General features: G+C 56.7%; 2 protein-coding genes across 3 annotated transcripts; both read left to right on the top strand.

The window, feature by feature from the left end:
* The first annotated feature begins 1,856 nt into the window (after positions 1-1,856).
* On the top strand, positions 1,857-7,652 carry RAB8A (RAB8A, member RAS oncogene family). 2 transcript variants are annotated; one of them, XM_060184793.1, is made up of 8 exons: positions 1,857-2,016; positions 3,956-4,016; positions 4,157-4,217; positions 4,368-4,445; positions 5,372-5,437; positions 6,208-6,273; positions 6,435-6,485; positions 6,743-7,652. In XM_060184793.1, the coding sequence occupies exons 1-8, from the start codon at positions 1,893-1,895 to the stop codon at positions 6,833-6,835; spliced, it is 600 nt and encodes a 199-aa protein (XP_060040776.1). In that variant the 5' UTR covers positions 1,857-1,892; the 3' UTR covers positions 6,836-7,652. The 2 variants fall into 2 exon arrangements, with proteins under 2 accessions (XP_060040776.1, XP_060040775.1); XM_060184792.1 differs by having other exon boundaries at positions 1,858-2,016; positions 5,372-5,461.
* A 3,410-nt stretch (positions 7,653-11,062) lies between these two features.
* HSH2D (hematopoietic SH2 domain containing) lies at positions 11,063-24,482 on the top strand (the record flags this gene model as incomplete). The annotated part of the gene is made up of 7 exons (XM_060184791.1): positions 11,063-11,113; positions 15,785-15,933; positions 17,839-17,969; positions 20,348-20,437; positions 21,175-21,340; positions 21,743-21,860; positions 23,929-24,482. Coding segments are annotated over exons 2-7 (1,140 nt in total), but the record flags the coding sequence as incomplete, so codon positions are not given.
* Positions 24,483-24,486: the final 4 nt, after the last annotated feature.

Below are 24,486 nucleotides of genomic sequence, written 5' to 3' on the forward strand. Positions count from 1 at the left end.
ATTTAGGGTTGCTGACAGGACTTGGGGGTCCCTGACAGGGTTTGGGCGTCCCTGACTGGGTTTAGGGTTGTTGACAGGATTTGGGGTCCCCGACAGGATTTGGGGGTCCCCGACTGGGTTTGGGTGCTGACTGGATTTGGGTTGTCCCTGACTGGGTTTGGGATGCTGACATGGTTTAGGGGTCCCTGTCTGGATTTGGGGGGCTGACATGGTTTAGTGGTCCCTGACAGGATTTGGGGGTCCCTGACAGGGTCTGGGGCTCTCTGACTGGGTTTAGGGTTGCTGACAGGATTTGGGGGTCCCTAACAGGATTTGGGGGTCCATGACAGGATTTCGGGGGTCCCTGACTGTATTTAGGGTTGCTGACAGGGTTTGGGGGTCCCTGACTGGGTTTGGGGGTCCCCGACTGGGTTTGGGTGCTGACAGGGCTTGGGGGTCCCTGACTGGGTTTGGGGGTCCCCGACTGGGTTTGGGTGCTGACATGATTTAGGGGTCCCTGACAGGATTTGGGGGTCCCTGACAGGGTCTGGTGCTCTCTGACTGGGTTTAGGGTTGCTGACAGGACTTGGGGGTGCCTGACAGGATTTGGGGGCCCCCGACTGGGTTTGGGGTTGCTGACAGGACTTGGGGGTCCCTGACAGGGTTTGGGGGTCCCTGACTGGGTTTAGGGTTGCTGACAAGATTTGGGGGTCCCTGACTGGATTTGGGTGCTGACATGGTTTAGGGGTCCCTGACAGGATTTGGGGGTCCCTGACAGGGCCAGGGGCTCTCTGACTGGGTTTAGGGTTGCTGACTGGATTTGGGGGTCCCTGACAGGATTTGGGGGTCCCTGACAGGATTTGGGGTCCCTGACTGGGTTTGGGTGCTGACTGGATTTGGGTTGTCCCTGACTGGGTGTGGGATGCTGACATGGTTTAGGGGTCCCTGTCTGGATTTGGGGGCTGACATGGTTTAGGGGTCCCTGACAGGATTTTGGGCCCCTGACAGGATTTGGGGGTCCCTGACTGTATTTAGGGTTGCTGACAGGATTTGGGGGGTCCCTCACAGGGTTTGGGGTCCCTGACAGGGTTTTGGGGTCCCTGACTGGGTTTAGGGTTGCTGACTGGATTTGGGGGTCCCTGACAGGATTTGGGGTCCCTGACTGGGTTTGGGGGTCCCCGACTGGGTTTGGGTGCTGACTGGATTTGGGTTGTCCCTGACTGGGTTTGGGATGCTGACATGGTTTAGGGGTCCCTGTCTGGATTTGGGGGGCTGACATGGTTTAGGGGTCCCTGACAGGATTTTGGGCCCCTGACTGGACTTGGGGGGCTGCAGGCTCGGAGGGTCGGCAGTTTGGGGAAGTGAACCCCAAATCTCGCGGAGGCGGCCTCGGCCGCTATTTCCGGGCGCGGGACACGCCGCCCATTTTGGGGTCCCCCCCCCCCCCCCCGCCTCCTCCCCGAGCGGGACGACCCGCCCTTCCCGTTCCCGCCGGCGTCACCGCGCGTGCGCCGCCACATGGACCCCGCCCACCCCGGGCCGCGGGCGCGCGCAGCCGTTGGCCACGCCCCCGCTCCCCCTCCCACCCCGGAGGGCGGGGCCTGCGTGGAGCCGGGCCGGAGTGGGCGGGGCCCCCGGAGGCCACGCCCCGACCTCGCATTTGAAGCCCCTCGCCTCCCCGAGGCTGGCCAATCGCGACCCGCCTTGTCTCTCGCGTCGACCAATCAGAGGCCGCTTCCGGCTCGGCGCGGCGGACCCCGGCCCCCGGGGTCTCCTCGCGACGGGCGGGCGGGGCGCGGGGGCGGGGCTCGGCGGGCCGGTGGCCAATGAGCGGCGGACGCGGCGCTGATGGACGGGGCGGCGGGCCAGTGGCGCGGCGCCGGGCGCGCTTCCCGTCGCGGGGAGAGAGTAATATGGCGAAGACCTACGACTACCTGTTCAAGCTGCTGCTCATCGGGGACTCGGGCGTGGGGAAGACCTGTGTCCTGTTCCGCTTCTCCGAGGACGCCTTCAACTCCACCTTCATCTCCACCATCGGTAGCGCCGCGCGGGGGCGGGCCGCGCCGGGGCGGGGGGGGATCTGGGGGTCAGGGGTCAGGGAGGGTTCAGAGGTCAGGGAGGGAGAGGCGGTCGGAGGGCCAGGAGCTCAGGGAGGGTTTCGGGAGGTCATGGGTCGGGGGTCGGGGGCAGTTCCGGCGTCAGACATGACTTGGGGGCGCTCGGTGTCAGGAAGGATCTCGGGAGTGTTTGGGGCTTCGTGGTTCGGAGACGATGATGTGGGGTCCGTGGGTCAGAGGTGATCTGGGAGGTCAGAGGTCAGGGGTATTCCGGGGGTTCAGATGTCACCGGTGATCAGGGGATTCATAGAGAGATGGTCTGGGGGTTCAGGGGTCAGAGATGATTTCGGGTTCAGGGGTCAGAGGTGATCTGGGGGTTCAGGGGTCACAGGTGACCTTGGGGTTCATAGGTCAGACATGGTCTTCAGGTTCAGGGGTCAGAGATGGTCTTCGGGTTCAGGGGTCAGAGGTGACCTTGGGGTTCATAGGTCAGAGATGGTCTGGGGTTCAGGGGTCAGATGGTCTGGGGTTTAGAGGTCAGAGATGGTCTGGGGTTAGAGGTCAGAGATGGTCTGGGGGTTCGGGTGTCACAGGTGACCTTGGGGTTCATAGGTCAGAGATGGTCAGGGGTTCACCTGCCAGCATCCGGAGCCCAGGACGGTGGGGTGCAGGCCCACCCGCTCTCCCGCCGGGGGGACGTCTCTGCTGTGTCCTCTGTGGCCTTGAGGTCACGGGGACCCTCGAGCCTGGCCCCTGGCGGACCCCCGGCCCGTCCCCTCAGCAGCCGTGCACACCCCCTGCCTGGGGCTCGAACCCGGGGCCTCCTCTTTCTCTCTCTCCTTTTTTCTTCCCCTCGTAAGGTGTATTTATTGATCGTGGCGGCCCCGGGAGCCGCCCTTGACACTCTCGAGACCCAGAGCCCCCACCCCGCAGCCCCGACACCTGGCCTGGGACCCGACTCCACGGGGAGACTCGGGCCTGTGGCTGTGACGGGCGGGGCGGCCTCGGCAGGACGGTCCCGGGGTCCCCACCGGGATCCTCTCAAAACACCCCTGTCGCCTCTGGGGGACAGGACTTTGCCAGTCCCCGCGGCCGGCCTCTGCCGCCACTGCGTCCTCGTGCTTCTGACCGGCCGGCCATCATCCATCCACCATCCACCATCCATCTATCCATCATCCATCCATCCATCCACCATCCATCCATCCATCCATCCACCATCCATCCATCCCTCCATCCATCATCCATCCATCATCCATCCATCCATCCACCATCCATCCATCATCCATCCATCATCCATCCATCATCCATCTATCCATCCACCATCCATACATCCATCCATCCATCCATCATCCATCCATCCATCCATCCATCATCCATACATCCATCATCCATACATCCATCATCCACCATCCATCATCCATCCGTCCATCATCCATCCATCCATCCACCATCCACCATCCATCATCCATCCATCCATCCATCCATCATCCATACATACATCCATCCATCATCCATACATCCATCATCCATCCATCCATCATCCATCCACCATCCATCATCCATCCATCCATCCATCATCCATCCATCCATCCATCCATCATCCATCCATCCATCATCCATCCATCCATCATCCACCATCCATCATCCATCCATCCATCATCCACCATCCACCATCCATCCATCCATCCATCCATCATTCATCCATCCATCCATCCATCCCCCTCTCCCTGTGACCCAGCTGTGCTGTGGGGGCCCCCTCACCTGGCCTGCTGCCCCCCAAGGTGTGAGACACAGGGGAGGGCAGGGGCTACAGAGCTGATGCGGGTGGGGGTGGGGGTGTGGCCGGGACAGCCGAGCCCCCATGTCCGCAGCCCCCGCGGTGACAGGCAGATGGTGACACCCCCCCACACTACCCCCAGGAATCGACTTCAAGATCAGGACCATCGAGCTGGATGGCAAACGCATCAAACTGCAGATCTGGTGAGGCCGCGCCCCCTGTGCCCAGCCTGTGCCCTGGTCTCTGAGCCCCCAGCCCCCCCTCCCTGTGCCCTGGTCTCTGAGCCCCCAGCCCCTGCTCCCATGAGCCCCTGCTCCTGTGACCCCGTGCCCCGTGCCCGCAGGGACACAGCGGGGCAGGAACGTTTCCGCACCATCACCACAGCTTACTACAGAGGCGCCATGGTAGGTGGGCCGTCCGCCGTCCCCCCGTTTGTTCGGGGCTGGGAGGTGACACCCCCGGGAGGCCCCGCGGCGCTGGGGGAGGCACCGGGCCGAGCCGGGTGGGTCACTCAGGGACACTCGGGTCCCCACCTGTCTGCGCCCCGCCCCCAGGGCATCCTGCTGGTGTATGACGTCACCAACGAGAAGTCCTTCCTCAACATCCGGAACTGGGTCCGCAACATCGAGGAGGTGAGCGCCCAGCCGGCCCGGGCACCTGTGGGCACCTGTGCGGAGGCAGCCCCCCCCCCCCCCCCCCCGGTGTGACCCCGCCACCCTCTGCCCCCAGGGAGCCCGGGCTGCTTGCCAGGAGCCCGCAGTGTTTGCTCTGTGCGGGCGGCTGCGGGGCAGCTGGGGGCACACGGCCTCCCTCCCAGGCCTCGAACCCGAGGTCCCAGGCCTGAGCGGCTCGTGCTTCCTGTGCCCCTCCCTCCCGGGCCGCTTCTGCTTTTTCCCTCCGAGGAAAGGGGAGCGTGGAGACCTGCAGCGCCAAGCCCCCCCCCCCCCCCCGCATGCGGGCCCCCTCTCCAGCCTGCAGCCCCCAGCATGCGGCACCCCCTCTCCAGCCTGCAGCCCCCCTGCATGCGGCGCCCCCTCTCCAGCCTGCAGCGCCCCCTCCCTCCCCGGCCGCCTGTCCTCTGGCCGACGTGTCCGACCTGCCCCACAGAGCTGCCCACGCGGGGACGGGACGGCCAGCCCCCGACGGCCTGAGGCTGAATCCCCAGGGCCCGGCTGAGCTCTGGCTGCTGGTGGAGCCGGGGGTTGAACCCGGGGCCTCGGGGCCTCCGGCGGGATCTGTGCAGGGCCGGCCGCCGTCTCCTCAGCCCTGCGATGGGCCGGCGTCCTTTACAAGTTTTATTCTCCTGGAGACACGGCGACAGACAGGCCCCTGGGCTCTGGGTGGGGGGCCGGGACCCTGAAGATGGAGGGGTGCTCACCCTAGAGCGCGCCTCGTCCGCCTAGCGGGAGGCCCCGGGTTTGAGCCCCAGCCGCCCCCTTCCCCCCCGTGGGAGCTGCAGACTTGGGGGTCTGAGGCATCTTTCCTCCTGTCTGTCTCTGACACCGGGATGGGGTGGGGGCCCCGCTGTGACGTCTGACCCCTCCGCCCCCGCCCCCAGCACGCTTCAGCCGACGTGGAGAAGATGATCCTGGGGAACAAGTGTGACGTCAGCGACAAGCGACAGGTGTCCACGGAGCGGGGAGAGAAGGTGGGGACAGGTGACACACAGCAGGAGAGAAGGTGGGGACAGGTGACACACAGCAGGAGAGAAGGTGGGGACAGGTGACACAGAACAGGGGGAAGGTGGGGACAGGTGACACAGCAGGAGAGAAGGTGGGGACAGGTGACACATAGCAGGAGAGAAGGTGGGGACAGGTGACACAGCAGGAGAGAAGGTGGGGACAGGTGACACAGAGCAGGAGAAAAGGTGGGGACAGGTGACACAGAGCAGGGGGAGAAAGTGGGGACAGGTGACACATAGCAGGAGAGAAGGTGGGGACAGGTGACACAGCAGGAGAGAAGGTGGGGACAGGTGACACAGAGCAGGAGAAAAGGTGGGGACAGGTGACACAGAGCAGGGGGAGAAGGTGGGGACAGGTGACACAGAGCAGGAGAGAAGGTGGGGACAGGTGACACAGAGCAGGAGAGAAGGTGGGGACAGGTGACACAGAGCAGGAGAGAAGGTGGGGACAGGTGACACAGAGCAGGAGAGAAAGTGGGGACAGGTGACACAGCAGGGGGAGAGAAGGTGGGGACAGGTGACACGGGGAGAGAAGATGGGGACAGGTGACACAGTAGGAGAGATGGTGGGGACAGGTGACACAGAGCAGGGTGTCTGTAGCTACCCAGTGGGGCACAGGGGCCCATTCCCGCTGGGCCTGGGGTTCGAGTCCCTCCCCGCGGACAGCAGCGGGTGGCGGGTGGCCCCGCACTGAGCCGTCCCCATGTCCCCAGCTGGCCCTGGACTACGGGATCAAGTTCATGGAGACGAGCGCCAAGGCCAACATCAACGTGGAGAACGTGGGTCCCGGGCCGCCCCCCAACTCGGTGTCCACCTGTGGGGCGCGTCCCTGGGAGCTTGGGGGCGTCCGGACGGGGGCTGAGCTGAGCCATCGGAGGTGGGGGAGACCCTCCAGCGGCGCCCGTCCGGGACACCCACCCCCCGCCCACCCCTCCCCCAGGCCTTCTTCTCCCTGGCCAGAGACATCAAGTCCAAGGTGGACAAGAAGCTGGTGAGTGGCTTGCACCCAGCACCCACCTCGGGCCCCGGACCCAGAGCCGCCCGCCGGGGCAGCGTGGGGTGCTGCTTGGTGCTGCTGGGTGGTGGGTGGCTGGTGGGTGGATGGTGGATGGATGGATGGATGGATGGATGGATGGATAGTGGATGGATGGAGGTGGACAGATGATGGGTGACGGACGTCTGAGGGGGAACAGTGTGGCTTAGTGGGCGCCCCTCCTTGTGTCTGGGCCTGACGGGGGACCCCCCCAGGAAGGGAACAGCCCCCAGGGCAGCAGCCAAGGTGTGAAGATCACGCCCGACCCCCCGAGGAGAGCCGGCTTCTTCCGCTGCCTCCTGTTGTAGCCGCCGACCCCCCCCCCAGGCCGCGAGCCCTGGGACCCGGCCATGGCTCATGGCTCACGGCTCACGGCGGGCAGGACCTTCGGGGCCACCGGCCGGCGCCCCAACCACAGCAAAGGACCAATGCGGCGAGGGGCCGCGGCCCCGGGGCACCGCTCTCGGCGACCGTCCAGCCAAGCCGGACCAGCACGGCCCCGGGGACTCGCGGACTTGTGGACTTGGGGTGCGGCTCCATGGGACTCGGGGCTCAGCCTCGGGGCCCCAGCTACTCTCCCCCCAGAGACCGTGGGAGACCGTCCCCAGGAACCACGGTCCCCAGCCTGGCGGTGACTCGCCCCCTCCCCCAAGTCCTGAAATGAACCGACGGACCAGCAGCCCCCAGCCGGCCCAGGGCCGGGACCCTGGCGCAGACACAGTTAAAGCTCATTGGAAGACACGTGACCCCCGACTCCCCCACCGGCGCCAAGGGGGGACACGGGGCACGTGATGGAGCGGGGCCCCCGCTGTCAAGGCCCCGGGCCCACAGGGGAGCCCCACGGTGCCTGAGGAAGCTCCGAGCATGGCAGAGGGCCCCCCCAGGACAGTCGCCTCGTGTCTGCGTCTCTGGTCAGGTCTGGAAGCAAGAGAACGAGAAACAAGCCCGGGGCGGGGGCCACACCTGTCACCAAACACAAGGCCCCGGATTCGAGCCCCCAGGCCCCACCTGTAGGGGGGATGCTTCACGAGCGCTGAAGCAGGGCTGCAGGGGTCTCTGTCTCCCCCGTCTCGATTTCTGTCTCTGTCCAATAATAAGTAAATAAAAGCGATTTTTGGAAGTTGAGTGTGGGGCATTCTGGGAGGCGGCGTGGCGGCCAGAGCACGGCTGTCCAGCACCAGGTCGGTCCCCATCCCGGGCGCCCCATGCCACCGGCAGGCGCTGCTCTTCCTCTGATTAGTGAATAAAATCCTTTAAAAAATACGTTTTTTTTTCAAAGCTTAAAATTGACTTTAGGGCCGGGGAGACAGCGCAGGGGTTCTGCAAACAGACCCTCCTGCCCGAGGCTCCGAGGTCCCGGGTTCAAGCCCCCGCACCACCAGCGGCCAGAGCTCAGCAGGCCCCCAAGTGGCCTCGTATTGGGGTTGTGGGGCTGGGTCCCAGCACCCCCGAGTCCACTCCCAGAGGGCCCTCCACCCCGTTTTACCCGTGTCCCCCGGCAAGGGGCTGATTCTGATGACACTCGGGACCCTTAGCTTGTGCCCAGCCCCAGCCAAGAGCAGGGCGCCAGCAGGACCAAACTGGACTCCCCCTCCCCCAGGGGGGACGCGGCCCTCTGCACCAGGGAGGGAGGAAGAGGTGTGTTTGGAGGAGCAGCCCCCCGGGAAAATGCTTCCCTTGGTTTTTCTGTTGTATTGTGAGCTGTCTTTGTCCTGGGTCCTACGTCCGGGTGACGGGGGCCAGGCTTTGGGCCCAGGGCCCCCACGGCTGTTAGGAGAGTGAGGCTTGGGAGGGAGGGAGTGCAGTGGTTAGAGCACTGGACTCAGGCCTGAGGCCCCGGGTTCCATCCCTAACCTCACAGAAGCCAGAGGGAGGCTCTGCTTGTGTCTGTCTGTCTGTCTCTCTCTCTCATAAATTAACAGATTAAAAATAAATAAATAAACGGGCCCGGTGGTGGCGCAGCTGGTTGAGCGCACGTGTCACAGTGCACGAGGACCCGGGTTCGAGCCCCCGGTCCCCACCTGCAGCAGGGAAGCTTCACAAGTGGTGAAGCAGGGCTGCAGGCGTCTATCTGTCTCTCTCCCTCTCTCTTCCCCCCTTCCCTCTTGATTTTTGGCCGTCTCGATCCAACCAATAAATAAAGACAAAAAGCACATATTCTGTCAATCAGTCTTTAAAAATGTCCAACTTGGATGCGTTGCCTCTTGAAACCAACGATTCATTTTTGCCACTGTAAAAAAATAATAAAAAAATCAGGAGCGGGGGGGCGGGGGTGTCGGGCGGCAACACAGCGGGTTAAGCACAGGAGGCGCCAAACACAAGGACCGGCCTGAGGACCCTGTTCGAGCCCCCGGCTCCCCACCTGCAGGGGAGTCGCTTCACAGGCGGTGAGGCAGGTCTGCAGGTGTCTGTCTTTCTCTCCCCCTCTGTCTTCCCCTCCTCTCTCCATTTCTTTCTGTCCTATCCAACAACATCAATAATAACTACAACAATAAAACAAGGACAACAAAAGGAAATAAATAAATGTATATATAAAAAATCTCAGTAGTCGGGCGGTAGCGCAGCGGGTTAAGCGCACGTGGCACAAAGCCCAAGGACCAGCGTAAGGATCCCAGTTCGAGCCCCCGGCTCCCCACCTGCAGGGGAGTCGCTTCCCAGGCGGTGAAGCAGGTCTGCAGGTGTCTGTCTTTCTCTCCCCCTCTCTGTCTTCCCCTCCTCTCTCCATGTCTCTCTGTCCTGGCCAACAACAGCAACATCGATAACAACAATGAAAAACAAGAGCAACAAAAAGGGAAAATAAATAAATGTAAAAAAAAAAAAAAAGGAGCCAGATGGTGCGCACCTGTTCCCAGGCACAAGGACCCGGGTTCGAGCCCCTGGATCCCACCTGCAGGGGGGAAGCTTCCCCAGTGGTAGAGCAGGGCTGCAGGTGTGTCTGTCGGTGTCTCTCTGTCTCTCGCACCCTCACTGTTCGATTTCTCTGTTGTCCTGTCAGATAAAGCTGACTTCCAGGATTGATTTGTTAAGGGAGAAGCAGGCCTTCCTCCAGCAGCCGGGACAGCAGGGAGGAGGCTCAGGCCTGAGAGCCCAGCACTCTGTCCACTCTGTCACCCCATGGACCACCTCGGACGAATGTTTTTATTACGATTATTTTATTTTAATGAGAAAAGGAGATCGGAGAGAGAGACCAGAGAGGGGCTAAGTTCTGGCTGCTGGTGGTGCTGGGGATGGAACCTGGAACCCTAAGAACCTCAGGCGGGAGAGTCTGTTTGCAGAACCCCTGAGCTGCCTCCTATTACTATTATTACATTATTATTATTTCCCCAGAGGCCTGCTGAGCTCTGGCTGATGGTGGTGCTGGGGATGGAACCCAGGACCTCAGAGCCTCAGGCAGGAGAGTCTATGTGCAGAATCATTGTGCTGTCTGTCTCCCCAGCCCAACTTTCTATATATATATATATATATATTATTTATTCTCTTTTGTTGCCCTTGTTTTATGGTTGTAGTTATTGTTGTTGATGTCGTCGTCGTTGGATAGGACAGAGAGAAATGGGGAGAGGAAGGGAAGACAGAGAGGGGGAGAGAAAGACAGACACCCGCACACCTGCTTCACCGCCTGGGAAGCGACTCCCCTGCAGGTGGGGAGCCGGGGGCTCGAACCGGGATCCTGACGCTTTGTGCCACGTGCACTTAACTCACTGCGCTACCGCCCTTCTCCCCTAACTTACTTTTTTATATATTTACTTACTTATCTATTACTAGATAGAGACAGAGAGACACCCGCAGCCCTGCTTCACCATTTGTGAAGCTTTCCCCCTGCAGGTGGGGAACCAGGGGCTTGAACCCGGGTCCTTGCGCACTGTCATGTGTGCGCTCAACCAGGTGCGCCACCGCCCGGCCTCCTTCCCCCCACCCCACAGTCCAACTTCCTATTTTTCATTTTAGACACAGGAGGAGAGACCCCCCACGGCCTTGCCTCACCGTCCCCAGAGCTCCTCCCAGCGCACGGTGATTCCACGGGGTGCCGGACCCCAAACCCAGGGCCTCACACGTCAAGGTGTGCACTCTGTCATCTTTCCTGTCCCCCTCCCCCAGCTACAATTTTGTGCCCCCCACTGCTGGGGGTCTGTAGTGACACACAGGACTTCTCTACTCCCGGCAAATCTCCCAATTCAGAGTGAGAAGTAGGAAGAGAAAGACTGACTGGAGCTTCTCCTGGTGTCTGAGAACCTTCCATGTGGTGCCAGGGCTCAAACGCAGGACTGCCTGGTAAGCTAGCTCCCAGCCCCCGTTGATTATATTATTACTAGTTGTAGTAGTAGTATTGCGGTTATGAATACGAGTGTCACCTCCAGCCCCAGCTGTGGATGGGACCCCAATTCCTCTGAGTGTCCCAGGATGCCCTGCTCTCCCCCCCCAGGGCTCCCTAGAAACTGGGTGGAAGTGGCGGCCTGCCTTCCTGCACCTCGAGGCCCTGCCCCCCGACCCCGAGGCTCACCTGCCAGGAAGCAGGAACCCCAGCCGGCCCCGCCCCCCAGTGACGTGGGTCCCCTGAAACGAAAGCTATGCTCCCCGCAGGGCAAGAGGTAAGTGTGGCTGCCCCTGAGGTCCCCTGAGTCCCCGGGGTGGGGGGCGTGGGGGAACGGGGGCTGGCCGACTGGGGGACAGACAGCTTGACCCGTTGGGGAAAGCAAAGGGTGGGGCTGGGGGGGGACGTGCAAATTCAGGGCCCTCCGACATGGGGGGCAGGAGAGAGGAAGCCACCCCATTCGTCACCAGTCAGTTACTACAATTAGGACCCCAATTCAGCCCCCCTGTCAGCACCACCAGACGCTGGGGACCCCAGGAAACTCCCCCACCACCCCAGGGTGGCCGTAATGTGTGTGTGCGGGGGGTGCAGAGCCAGACAGAGACCCTGCTTGGCGCCGGGCGGTGGCCCACTGGGCTGAGCGCACCTGTTCCCAGGCACGAGGACCCGGGTTTGAGCTCCCGGTCCCCACCTGCAGGGGGAAAGCTTCACGAGTGGTGAAGCAGGGCTGCAGGTCTCTCTCCCTCTCCCTCTCTCTCCCTGTCTATCTTCTCCTTGCCCCCTCAGTTTCTTTCTGTCTCTCTCCAAAGGAAGAAAAAGAAAAGGTAAAGAAAAAGATGAATAAAGGCCATATATATATAATATATATTATACATTATATATATATATATATATATATATATATATATATTAGTAGAAAAAGGACAGAACAGAATAGGTTATAACATGGGAGACTAGTGTACAATGTGGAAGAGTAGAATCTGGATAGAACAGAATAGAAAATAGTAAAATAAGATAGGATTGGATAGAATAAAGTATGGAAGGGAGACAGGCGGTAGCGCAGCGGGTTAAGCACACATGGCGCAAAGCGCAAGGACCGGCGTAAGGATCCTGGTTGGAGCCCCGGCTCCCCACCTGCAGGGGAGTCTCTTCACAGGCAGTGAAGCAGGTCTGTCTTTCTCTCCCCCTCTCTGTCTTCCCCTCCGCTCTCCATTTCTCTCTGTCCTATCCAACAACAACGACATCAATAACTACAACAATAATAACCACAACAACAATAAAAAGAGCAACTGTTGTTGTTTGTTGTTAATGTTCGGGGGCTCCAGCAGGCCGGGCTAGCGTCATGGCGGTAGACAGAGACAGAGACTCGGGGACACACGGCTGGGCTGGGAAGCTGCAGTTTAATCTTTATTCACGAACGGGCAAATCACCACACCATGTGCTTCTCCATCATTCTTCCTCCTGGGCTGCTGCTGGGACTCTGGACGTCCTTAGCATACGGGGTGGGGAGAAAGTGGGGCGCGAAACTAGCAAGGGCCAAACCATTTCTCTCAGAGGTGGGGGAAGGGGAGCAAACCAGCATGAAGAATGCCAACATATTCCCCCTTTTCTTTTTAACTAAATGACCACAGTATCGGGTGTAGGGTGAACAGAAACCTATATTGTACAGGCATTTTCAAAAAAGAAGCTGGCACAAACATGGAGAAACATGTAAGCGGGCAACAAGAACCAGTGTGCTGCCAGGGGAGGGCCTGAGGGGGCCATTTTTTTTGCCTCTGTGGGCAAAACTTTATCAGCTTAAAAAAACATTTCCTGCCTCTGTTGGGCGTACTTGCCTCGACGGGCATTTTTTAGCATGGGGCGGGGAACGGCAACCAAAAGGGATATACACATATAGATATATATATATATATATATATATATATATATATATATATATAGAATAAAGTATGGAAGAATAATAGGATAGGATAAATAGAATAGAGTATGGAAGAATAGGAATAGGACAGGAACAGGATAGGATAGGATAGGATAGGATAGGATAGGATAGGAATAGGATAAGATAGGATAGGAATAGGATAAGATAGGATAGGATAGGATAGGATAGGATAGGATAGGATAGGATAGGATAGACCTAGAATTGCCAAAACAATCTTGAGAAAAAAGAACAGAACTGGAGGCATCACACTCCCAGATCTCAAACTGTATTATAGGGCCATTGTCATCAAAACTGCTTGGTACTGGAACATGAACAGACACACTGACCAGTGGAATAGAATTGAGAGCCCAGAAATGAGGCCCCACACCTATGGACAGCTAATCTTTGACAAAGGGGCCCAGACTATTTCATGGGGAAAGCAGAGTCTCTTCAACAAATGGTGTTGGAAACAATGGGTTGAAACATGCAGAAGAATGAAACTGAACCACTGTATTTCACCAAATACAAAAGTAAATTCCAAGTGGATCAAGGACTTGGATGTTAGACCAGAAACTATCAGATACTTAGAGGAAAATATTGACAGAACTTTTTTCCGCATAAATTTTAAAGACATTTTCAATGAAACGAATCCAATTACAAGGAAGACTAAGGCAAGTATAAACCTATGGGACTACATCAAATTAAAAAGCTTCTTCACAGCAAAAGAAACCACTACCCAAACCAAGAGACCCCTCACAGAATGGGAGAAGATCTTTACATGCCATACATCAGATAAGAGTTTAATAACCAACATATATAAAGAGCTTGCCAGACTCAACAACAAGACAACAAATAACCCCATCCAAAAATGGGGGGAGGACTTGGACAGAATATTCACCACAGAAGAGGTCCAAACGGCTGAGAAACACATGAAAAAATGCTCCAAGTCTCTGATTGTCAGAGAAATGCAAATCAAGACAACAATGAGATACCACTTCACTCCTGTGAGAATGTCACACATCAGAAAAGGTCACAGCAGCAAATGCTGGAGAGGGTGTGGGGTCAAAGGAACCCTCCTGCACTGCTGGTGGGAATGTCAATTGGTCCAACCTCTGTGGAAAACAGTCTGGAGAACTCTCAGAAGGCTAGAAATGGACCTACCCTATGACCCTGCAATTCCCCTCCTGGGGATAGATCCTAAGGAACACAACACATCCATCCAAAAAGATCTGTGTACACATATGTTCTTGGCAGCACAATTTGTAATAGCCAAAACCTGGAAGCATCCCAGGTGTCCAACAACAGATGAGTGGCTGAGCAAGTTGTGGTCTAGATACACAATGGAATACTACTCAGCTGTAAAAAATGGTGACTTCACCGTTTTCAGCCGATCTTGGATGGACCTTGAAAAAATCATGTTGAGTGAAATAAGTCAGAAACAGAAGGATGAATATGGGATGATCTCACTCTCAGGCCGAAGTTGAGAAACAAGATTAGAAAAGAAAACACAAGTCGAACCTGAAATGGAATTGGAGTATTACACCAAAGTAAAAGACTCTGGGGTGGGTGGGTGGGTGGGGAGAATACAGGTCCATGAAAGATGATGAATGACATAGTGGGGGTTGTATTGTTAAATGGGAAACTGGGGAATGTTATGCATGTACAAACTATTGTATTTACTGTTGAATGTAAAACATGAATTCCCCAATAAAGATAAATTATTTTAAATAATAATAATAATAATAAAAGGATAGGATAGGATAGGATAGGACAGGAGAATAGGATAGGATAGGATAGGATAGGAATAGGAGAGGAATAGGAGAGGAGAGGAATAGGATAGGATAGGATAGGATAGGATAGGATAGGACAGGACAGGACAGGACAGGACAGGACAGGACAGGATAGGAATAGGACAGGACAGGATAGGAATAGGACAGGACAGGACAGGGATAGGATAGGATAGGATAGGATAGGATAGGATAGGATAGGATAGGATAGGATAGGATAGGATAGGATAGGATAGGATAGGATAGGATAGGAATAGGACAGGAAAGGATAGGAATAGGACAGGAATAGGATAGGATAGGATAGGATAGGATAGGATAGGACAGGACAGGACAGGACAGGACAGGACAGGACAGGACAGGACAGGAATAGGATGGGATGGGATGGGATGGGATGGGATGGGATGGGATGGGATGGGATGGGATGGGATGGGATGGGATGGGATGGGATGGGACGGGACGGGACGGGATAGGAATAGGAATAGGACAGGATAGGAATAATAGGACAGGACAGGGATAGGATAGGATAGGATAGGATAGGATAGGAAAGGAATAGGATAGGATAGGATAGGATAGGATAGGATAGGATAGGATAGGATAGGATAGGATAGGATAGGATAGGATAGATAGGGATAGGGATAGGGATAGGACAGGACAGGACAGGGATAGGATAGGATAGGATAGGATAGGACAGGACAGGAATAGGACAGGACAGGACAGGAATAGGATAGGATAGGGTAGGATAGGATAGGACAGGACAGGACAGGACAGGACAGGACAGGACAGGATAGGATAGTAATAGGAGGAATAGGAGAGGAGAGGAGAGGAATGGAATAGGAATAGGAATAGGGACAGGACAGAATATGGTAGCATGGAACCATGGGGAAGAACAGTGTACAATATGATAGGAGGGGCCAGGTGGTGCCCCTGGTTGAGCACAGGCACTACAGTGCACAAGGACCCAGGTTCGAGACCCCGGTCCCCACCTGCAGGAGGGGAACTTCCCACAGTGGAGCAGGGCTGCAGGGGTCTTGCCTGTCTCTATCTCCCCCTCCCCTCTCCATTTCTCTCTGTCCTACCCAGTAAAATAAATACAGTTAAGAGATGCCCCAAGTCCAAGAGGTGAGGCCAGGCCAGAGGCAGAAGTGATGGGGTCAGAGATGGAGGGCTCCCAGCTTCCCATGTGGGGGCCAGCGAGGGGCCCAGAGACGGGGCCTGGCGTCCGACATCCTGGCGGTGTCTCCAGGTCAGCCCCTGGGGCTCTGTGACCTTGAGGACGGGGGAGACACCGCAGACAGCGTCCGGCGGAGAACCATGCGGTCGGAGGCCCTGGCCGCCCAGCCCCCTGCCCGCCATCGGCCCCCGGAGCCTGGGGCACCCCCCGGCCCCACCCAGGTGAGGAGGCCCAGCCCCCCGTCACCCACTCGCACACGGCGAGTCCCCCGGAGTCTCCAGGCGGCCACCTGGGCCTGGAATTCCTGCTGGCCGATCCCCACGGGATGGAGCCCACACTGACGGGGTTGGGGGGACGTTCCTGCTACCCCCACATGGCAGGGAAGGGGGGCTGGGGGGGACACAGGGACGGGGTTCGGTGGCCTGGGGGGACACACAGGGACAGGGTTCTGGGGGGGTGGCGCAGCGGGTTAAGCGCATGTGGCGCAAAGCGCAAGGACCAGCATCAGGATCCAGGTTCGAGCCCCCGGCTCCCCACCTGCAGGGGAGTCGCTTCCCAGGCGGTGAAGCAGGTCTGCAGGTGTCTGTCTGTCTCTCCCCCTCTCTGTCTTCCCCTCCTCTCTCCGTTTCTCTCTGTCCTGTCCAACAACAACAGCAAGAAGAATAATAACCACAACAAGGGCAGCAAAGGGGATGTAATGGCCTCCAGGAGCAGTGGATTCATAATGCAGGCACCAAGCCCCAGCAATAACCCTGGAGGCAAAAACGAAATGAATACATAAATTAATTTTTAAAAATGAAATGAAATGAAAATAAAAAGGGATTGAGCAAGGTCGCAGCCACCTGAGGGCACTTGTTACCATGTGTAAGGACCCGGGTTCGAGACCCTGGCCCCCACCTGCAGGGGGGAAGCTTCACAAGTGGTGAAGCAGGGCTGCAGGTGTCTCTCTGTCTCTCTCCCTCTCCATCTCTCTCCGTCCTCTCTCAATTTCTCTCTGTCTCTAATAAATATGTTTTTTTTAAAATAAAGGTAAAACAGAAATATTAAACCAAGCTGAGGAGACAGCACAGCGGTTGTGCACACAGACTCTCCCGCCTGGGGCTCTGAGGCCCCGGGTTCAATCCCCAGCACCACCGTCAGCCAGAGCTCGGCAGGGACACTGGGGAAAATATATTAATAAATAGTAATAATAATCACTCTTAATTGTTTTTAAAAGTAAACCAGGGAGCCAGGTGGTGATGCACCCGGTAAGCACACACATCACAGTGCACAAGGACCCGGGTTCAAGCCCCCAGTCCCCACCTGCAGGGGGGAAGCTTCACGAATGGTGAAGGAGCAGGGCTGCCGGTGTCTCTCTGTCTCTCTCCATCTCCCCCTTCCCTTTCTCAATTTCTCTCTGTCTCTATCCAATAATAAAAAATAAATATTTTTATTTATTTATTTTTTAAATTTTCCCTTTTGTTGCCCTCATTGTTTTATTATTGTTGTAGTTATTGTTGTTGTTATCAATGTCGTCGTTGTTGGCTAGGACAGAGAGAAATGGAGAGAGGAGGGGAAGACAGAGAGGGGGAGAGACAGACAGACACCTGCAGACCTGCTTCACCGCCTGGAAAGCGACTCCCCTGCAGGTGGGGAGCCGGGGGCTCGAACCGGGATCCTTACGCTGGTCCTTGCACTTTGTGCCACGTGCGCTTAACCCGCTGCACTACCGCCCGACTCCCTGATTTATTTATTTTTACCAGAACACTGTTCAGCTCTGGCTTATGGTGGTGCAGGGGATTGAACCTGGGATGTTGGAGCCTCAGGCGTGACAGCCTCTTTGCATAACCATTATGCTATCTTCCCTCCACCCAAATAAATATTTTTTAATAAAACAAACCAATAAGGGACAAAATTGGCTGGTGGAGCACCTAGCATTTTGATGCAAGAGGGTGGGGGTCCCACTTAGTTACTGGGGTTCTGTCTCTCTCTCTCTCTCTTACACACACACTCAGCCCCTGGCCTCTGCCCTGTCCACCCTGGAGGGCTTCTTGGAGGAGGAGGCACCACTGGCCACTGCCATAACCTGGCACAGAGGGGAGGGGAGGCAGCTGGGCCTGACTCTTCCCCCCTCCCGCCGCCCCCAGGACCCCGTGGCCGAGTGCCAGAGGCTGCCCCCGCCCCTGCCGCCCCTCCTGGACTGGTTCACTCACTCGCAGGCTGGATCCCTGGCCCAGGGCGACATCCCCGCCTGGTTCCACGGCGCCATCTCCCGACAGTGAGTATCCCGCTCACCTCCTGGGGGACAGGGACTGGGACGGGGGGGGGGGGGGGCGAGGGATAGCTCACTGGACTGGGTAGTGCACCCAGCTAGCCTGCACAGGACCTGGCTCCGAGCCCAGTCCCCACTGCGCTGGAGGAAGCTCTCTCTATCTGGGGTCTCCCTCTGTCTTCTAAATAATAATAATAAAGGAGAGGGGGTGACCAGAGGCTGTGACACACCTGTTCCCAGTGCTCAAGGACCCGGGTTCGAGACCCTGGGCCCCATCTGCAGGGGGGAAGCTTCCCGAGTGGTGAAGCAGGGCTGCAGGGGTCTCTCTGTCTCTCTCCCTCTCTATCTCCTCCCTTCCCTCTCCGTTTCTCGCCGTCCTGTCAAACTAAACAAATTTTTTAAATTTATTTATTTATTGGGGAATTCATGTTTTACATTCAACAGTAAATACAATAGTTTGTACGTGCATAACATTCCCCAGATTCCCATTTAACAACACAACCCCCACTATGTCATTCATCATCTTTCATGGACCTGTATTCTCCCCACCCACCCACCCCAGAGTCTTTGACTTTGGTGCAATACACCAATTCCATTTCACGTTCGACTTGTGTTTTCTTTTCTGGTCTTGTTTTTCAACTTCGGCCTGAGAGTGAGATCATCCCATACTCATCCTTCTGTTTCTGACTTATTTCACTCAACATGAATTTTTCAAGGTCCATCCAAGATCGGCTGAAAACGGTGAAGTCACCATGTTTTACAGCTGAGTAGTATTCCATTGTGTATATAGACCACAACTTGCTCAGCCACTCATCTGTTGTTGGACACCTGGGTTGCTCCCAGGTTTTGGCTATTACAAATTGTGCTGCCAAGAACATATGTGTACACAGATCTTTTTGGATGGATGTGTTGGGTTCCTTAGGATATATCCCCAGGAGGGGAATTGCAGGGTCATAGGGCAGGTCCATTTCTAGCCTTCTGAGAGTTCTCCAGACTGTTCTCCACAGAGGTTGGACCCATTGACATTCCCACCAGCAGTGCAGGAGGGTACTAAACAAAATTTTTTAATTTTTTTTTTTAAAAAGAGGGCCGGGTGGCGGTGCAGTTGGCTGAGTGCACCTGTTACCACACCCAAGGACCGAGGTTCGAGCCCCCCGGTCTCCACCTGCATGGGGGAGGAGCCTCACAAGCGGTCTAGTAGGGCTGCAGATGTCTCTCTGTCTCTTTATCTCTCTGTCCGATAAAACTTTTAAAAATATCAGAACTGGTGGGAACAGAAATCACTCTCCTGTCAATCAGTATTAAATCACTAAGAAATATATATATTTTAGGGGAGTCGGGTGGTGGCGCAGCGGGTTAAGCGCAGGTGGCGCAAAGCGCAAGGACCGGCATAAGGATCCCGGTTCGAGCCCCCGGCTCCCCACCTGCAGGGGAGTCGCTTCCCAGGCGGTGAAGCAGGTCTGCAGGTGTCTGTCTTTCTCTCCTCCTCTCTGTCTTCCCCTCCTCTCTCCATGTCTCTCTGTCCTGTCCAACAACAACGATATCAATAACTACAACAAGAATATATATATTAACCACAGCCCTGCTCAGCTCTGGCTGAAGGTGGTGCAGGGGATTGAACCTGGGACTTTGGAGCCTCTGGCATGAGAGTCTGTTAGCAGAACCATGATGCTGTCTCCCCTCCGCCTGACTAAGAAATATTTTTAAATAAAAACACTTTTATCTGTTCATTCTGCCTAGAGATTTCTAGAAATCAAGAGGAAAGGGGGAGACAGAGAGGGAGAGAGACACAGAGGCCCCTGCAGCCCTGCTCCACTGCTCAGGAAGCTTCCCCCCTGCAGGTGGGGACCAGGGGCTCGAACCCGGGGCCTTGTGCGCGGGAACAGGTGCGCTCCACCGACTCCGATATTTGATTTAATTTTTTTTTTGCCTCCAGGGTTATTGCTGGGCTCGGTGCCTGCACCATGAATCCACCGCTCCTGGAGGCCATTTTTCCCCCTTTTTTTGTTGCCCTAGTTGTTGCAGCCTCGTTGCGGTTATTATTACTGCCATTGTTGATGTTGTTCGTTGTTGGCTATGACAGAGAGACATGGAGAGAGGAGGGGAAGACAGAGAGGGGGAGAGACAGACAGACACCTGCAGACCTGCTTCACCGCCTGGGAAGCGACGCCCCTGCAGGTGGGGAGCCGGGGGCTCGAACCGGGATCCTCACGCCCGTCCCTTTATTTAATTTCTTAGGAAGAGCGAGAGACTTCCTAAAAGAGGAAGGGTCCGGAGACAGCTCGCGCGGCTGGGGAGGATGCTGTCCGGGGTGGTGTCCTGCCCCCAGCCAGTGGGTCCCCCGGCTGCCCCTCAACCCCTGCCCCTCTTGCCCCCCGACCCAGGGACGCAGAGGACTTGCTGGACACCCAGCCGCCTGGGGCCTTCCTGGTCAGGGTCAGTCACAGCCACGTGGGCTACACTCTGTCCTACAGGTGAGGCAGGGTGGGCTTCCCGGAGCAGCTCGGGGTCCCGGGAGCGGGCAGCGCTAATAAGGCGTCGTGGGCGGGGCCTAGACGCCAGTCCTGGCTGCGCTGTGGGAGGAGCTGCTTCCTAATAAGGAGTGGGGGCGGGGCTTGGGCTGCCCGTCAAGGTTGTGGGCGGGGCATACATCCTTATTAGGTGTGGTGGGTGGATCCTAGATGTGCCAATCAAGGTGTGGGCGGGGCGTTCTTCCTAATAAGGCATCGTGGGCGGGGCCTAGACGCCAGTCGTGGCTGTGCTGTGGGAGGAGCTGCTTCCTAATAAAGTGTGGAGGGCGGGGCTTATGCTGCCAGTCAAGGTTGTGGGCGGGGTATACATCCTTGTAAGGCGTGGTGGGAGGAGTCTAGACTGCCAGTCAATATTGTGGGCGGGGCATACATCCTTATTAGGTGTGGTGGGTGGGGTCTGATTCCAGCACAGTTGCTTCCTTGTACGGTGTGGTGGGCAGAGTCTAGTCTGCCAGTCAAGGTTGTGGGTGGGGCATATACCCTTGTAAGGCGTGGTGGGTGGATCCTGGATATGCCAATCAAGGTGTGGGCGGGGCGTTCTTCCTAATAAGGCATGGTGGGCGGGGCCTAACACAAGAGCCTGGCTCCAACGCCCCTTATTGATCATCAGGCCCTTGGGGCGGGAGGAGCCCTGCTGGCCGGAGGGAGTGGGAGGTGCCAGCCCCTCCGTGTCCCCACAGGGCCCCGGGCTGCTGCCGTCACTTCATGGTGAAGCTGCTGGACACCGGAAACTTCCAGGTGCCCGGGGAGCCGAGGATGCACCCCTCGCTGGACGCCCTGGTGGCTTTCCACCAGCAGCAGCCGCTGAGGCCGCACCAGCAGCTGTTGACGCAGCCGTGCGGGCAGGTGAGGTACAGGGCGCCCCAGGCCCCCGTTGCCCTGCCTCAACCCCCAAAGGCCTTGGTCTTCTTGGGCTTGTCCCTGGGGTGGGGCAGGAATGTCACCGTGATTCCTGTTCAACCAGAGCCTGCTGTAGGCGGGGCCCGGGGACCAGAGCCTGCTGTGGGCGGGGCCTAGGAGCAACATCGCCTGCTGTGGGCGGGGCCTGTGCTCCAGAGCCTGCTGTGGGCGGGGCCAAGACTCCAGAGTCTGCGGTGGGCGTGGCCCAGATTCTGTTGTGGGCGGGGTGGTTTCCTTATAATGTGTAGTGGGCGGGGCCTATACATGCCAGTCACTGCTGTGGGCTGGGCCAATTCCTTATAAGGCTCCGGGGGGCGGGGCCTCAAGCCATCCCAACCACCCTCACAGAAAGATCCAGAAAATGTGGATTATGAAGATCTCTTCCAGTACCACTACACAGTGTCCGAGCTGGCCCACAGCTCCCCTCCCAGCCCGACCCCCTGCCCCAGTGTCCCCCCCCACACAGGTAGGTGACAAGGCCGGGCGGTGGGTGACGGTGGGTGACGGTGGGTGGCAGGGGCACGGCAGGGTTGCAGCACCCGGCTGTTTAATAAGCCACACTGTTTCTGGGCTGATTTTGGGAGACGAGGGTTACTGGGGCTCGAACCCAGGGCCTGAGGGCCGGGGTTTGATGCCCAGCGTCCCATGTGCCAGAGTGATGCTCTGACCCCCCCCCCTTTTAAATCAATTTTATTTATTGTTGGATAGAGACAGAGAGAAATCGAGAGGAGCGCTGGAGACAGAGAGACACCTGCAGCCCTGCTTCACCACTCGTGAAGCTTCCCCCCTGTAGGGGGAGGCCGGGGGCTCGAACCCGGGTCTCTGTGCACTGGCGTGTGTGCTCAACCAGGTGCGCCACTGCCTGGCCCTGCTTTCTCTCTCCCCCGCTGCCAAATCAATTAATTAATCTGATCACTGGACTCGCAGCCATGAGGTCCTGAGTTTAATCCCCAGAAGCACATGGAACAGAGTGATGCCTAGTTCCTTCTCTCTCTCTCTCTTCTTTCTCACTACTAAAGAAACAAGTCTTTTTTATCCTATTTATTTATTTTTTAAAGATTTTATTTATTTATTCATGAGAAATGATAGGAGAGAGAGAAAGAACCAGACATCACTCTGGTCCATGTGCTGCCAGGAATTGAACTTGGGACCTCATGCTTGAGAGTCCGAAGGCCTATCCACAGTGCCACCTCCTGGACCACATAAACAAAAGTCTTAAAAAGAAAGGAAGAAAGCAAGAAAGGAAGGAAGGAAGGAAGAAGAGGGGAGGGCAGACAGCATCATGGTTCTGCAAACGGACTCTCATGCCTGAGGCTCCAAAGTCCCAGGTTCAATGCAATGCTCTGCAGCATCCGAAGCCGAGTAGGGCTCTGGTAAATAACAAGGAAAGAAAGAAAGGAAGGATGGATAAAAGAAAGAAAGAAAGAAAGAAAGAAAAAAAGGAAGAGGGAGTCAAGTGGTAGCGCAGGGGGTTAAGCGCACGTGGCGCAAAGCGCAAGGACCGGCGTAAGGATCCCGGTTCGAGCCCCCGGCTCCCCACCTGCAGGGGAGTCGCTTCCCAGGCGGTGAAGCAGGTCTGCAGGTGTCTGTCTTTCTCTCCCCCTCTCTGTCTCTCCCCTCCTCTCTCCATTTCTCTCTGTCCTAGCCAACAACAACGACATCAATAACAACAAGGGCAGCAAAAGGAAAAATAAATAAATATTTTTTAAAAAGAAAGAAAGAAAGGATGGATAAAAGAAAGAAAGAATGGGATGATCTCACTCTCAGGCAGAAGCTGAGAAACAAGATTAGAAGAGAAAACACAAGTAGAACCTGAAATGGAATTGGAGTATTGCACCAAAGTCAAAGACTCTGGGGTGGGTGGGTGGGTGGGTGGGGAGAATACAGGTCCATGAAGGATGATGAATGACATAGTGGGGGTTGTGTTGTTAAATGGGAATCTGGGGAATGTGATGCATGTACAAACTATTGTATTTACTGTGAATGTAAAACATGAATTCCCCAATAAAGAAATAAATTATAAAAAAAAAAAAGAAAGAAAAAGAAAGGATGGATAAAAGAAAGAAAGAAAGGATGGATAAAAGAAGGAAAGAAAGGATGGATAAAAGAAGGAAAGAAAGGATGGATAAAAGAAGGAAAGAAAGGATGGATAAAAGAAGGAAAGAAAGGATGGATAAAAGAAGGAAAGAAAGGATGGATAAAAGAAAGGAAAGAAAGGATGGATAAAAGAAGGAAAGAAAGGATGGATAAAAGAAAGGAAAGAAAGGATGGATAAAAGAAAGGAAAGAAAGGATGGATAAAAGAAGGAAAGAAAGGATGGATAAAAGAAAGGAAGGAAGGAAGAAAGGAAAGAAGGAAGGATGGATAAAAGAGAAAGAAAGAAAGAAAGAAAGAAAGAAAGAAAGAAAGAAAGAGAAATGGAGAGAGAGAAGGAAGGAGTTAAAGGAGGAGAAAGAGGAGGAGCCCGAGGCCCAGAATGGAGGTGCCCTGGGGACAGGCCGTGGCCCCGGTGTCTCAGGGGCTCTGGGTTGCAGGCCGCCTGGAGGCTGGAGCTGGGCCCCCCGAGACCCCCGCTGCAGGAGGCCGGCCTGAGGCTCTGGCGGAGGCTGAAGACGCTCCCCGAGGCCGGCAGGAAGGTCCCCCAGCAGCTCAGGTCCCACCTGGCGGCCGTGGCGTCGGGAGCACGGGAGGCCGCGCGGGGGCCGGGCAGCCAGGACAGAGACCCCACGCCCCCCTCCAAGGCCTCGGCTCTCGGAGACGCGGGGGTCCCCCCGGAGGACGCGCACGGTGCTCCGGCCCCCCAGGAGTGCCCGCCGGACGCCCGCAAGGCCCCGCTGCCCGAGGAGTACCGTCCACCGCCACCGTTCGCCCCCGGCTACTGCTAACGGGGACCCCCTCACCCGACCCTCCCGGCAGCCATGAGGGTCCCCACAGTCAAAGCAAGGACCTGGGACAGAGGCAGAGAAGGAGGGACGCCCACTCAAAGGAGCTTCCCCCGGCGCTGTGGGGACGGGGTGGAACCTGCGCCACGGGCACGGACTTTACAAGTTGGGTCAAGGCAGCCCGGGACCGGCCTGGTGGACAGACAGCTG

Source organism: Erinaceus europaeus, unplaced genomic scaffold (genome assembly GCF_950295315.1).
Source record: "Erinaceus europaeus unplaced genomic scaffold, mEriEur2.1 scaffold_1158, whole genome shotgun sequence".
Taxonomy (NCBI): domain Eukaryota; kingdom Metazoa; phylum Chordata; class Mammalia; order Eulipotyphla; family Erinaceidae; genus Erinaceus; species Erinaceus europaeus.

Coding starts and splice junctions, on each gene's coding strand:
- RAB8A (XM_060184792.1), top strand. CDS start 1,893: ATGGCGAAGACCTACGACTACCTGTTCAAGCTGCTGCTCATCGGGGAC. Junction 2,017..3,955: donor CACCTTCATCTCCACCATCG/GTAGCGCCGCGC, acceptor CACTACCCCCAG/GAATCGACTTCAAGATCAGG. Junction 6,274..6,434: donor CCAACATCAACGTGGAGAAC/GTGGGTCCCGGG, acceptor CCCCTCCCCCAG/GCCTTCTTCTCCCTGGCCAG.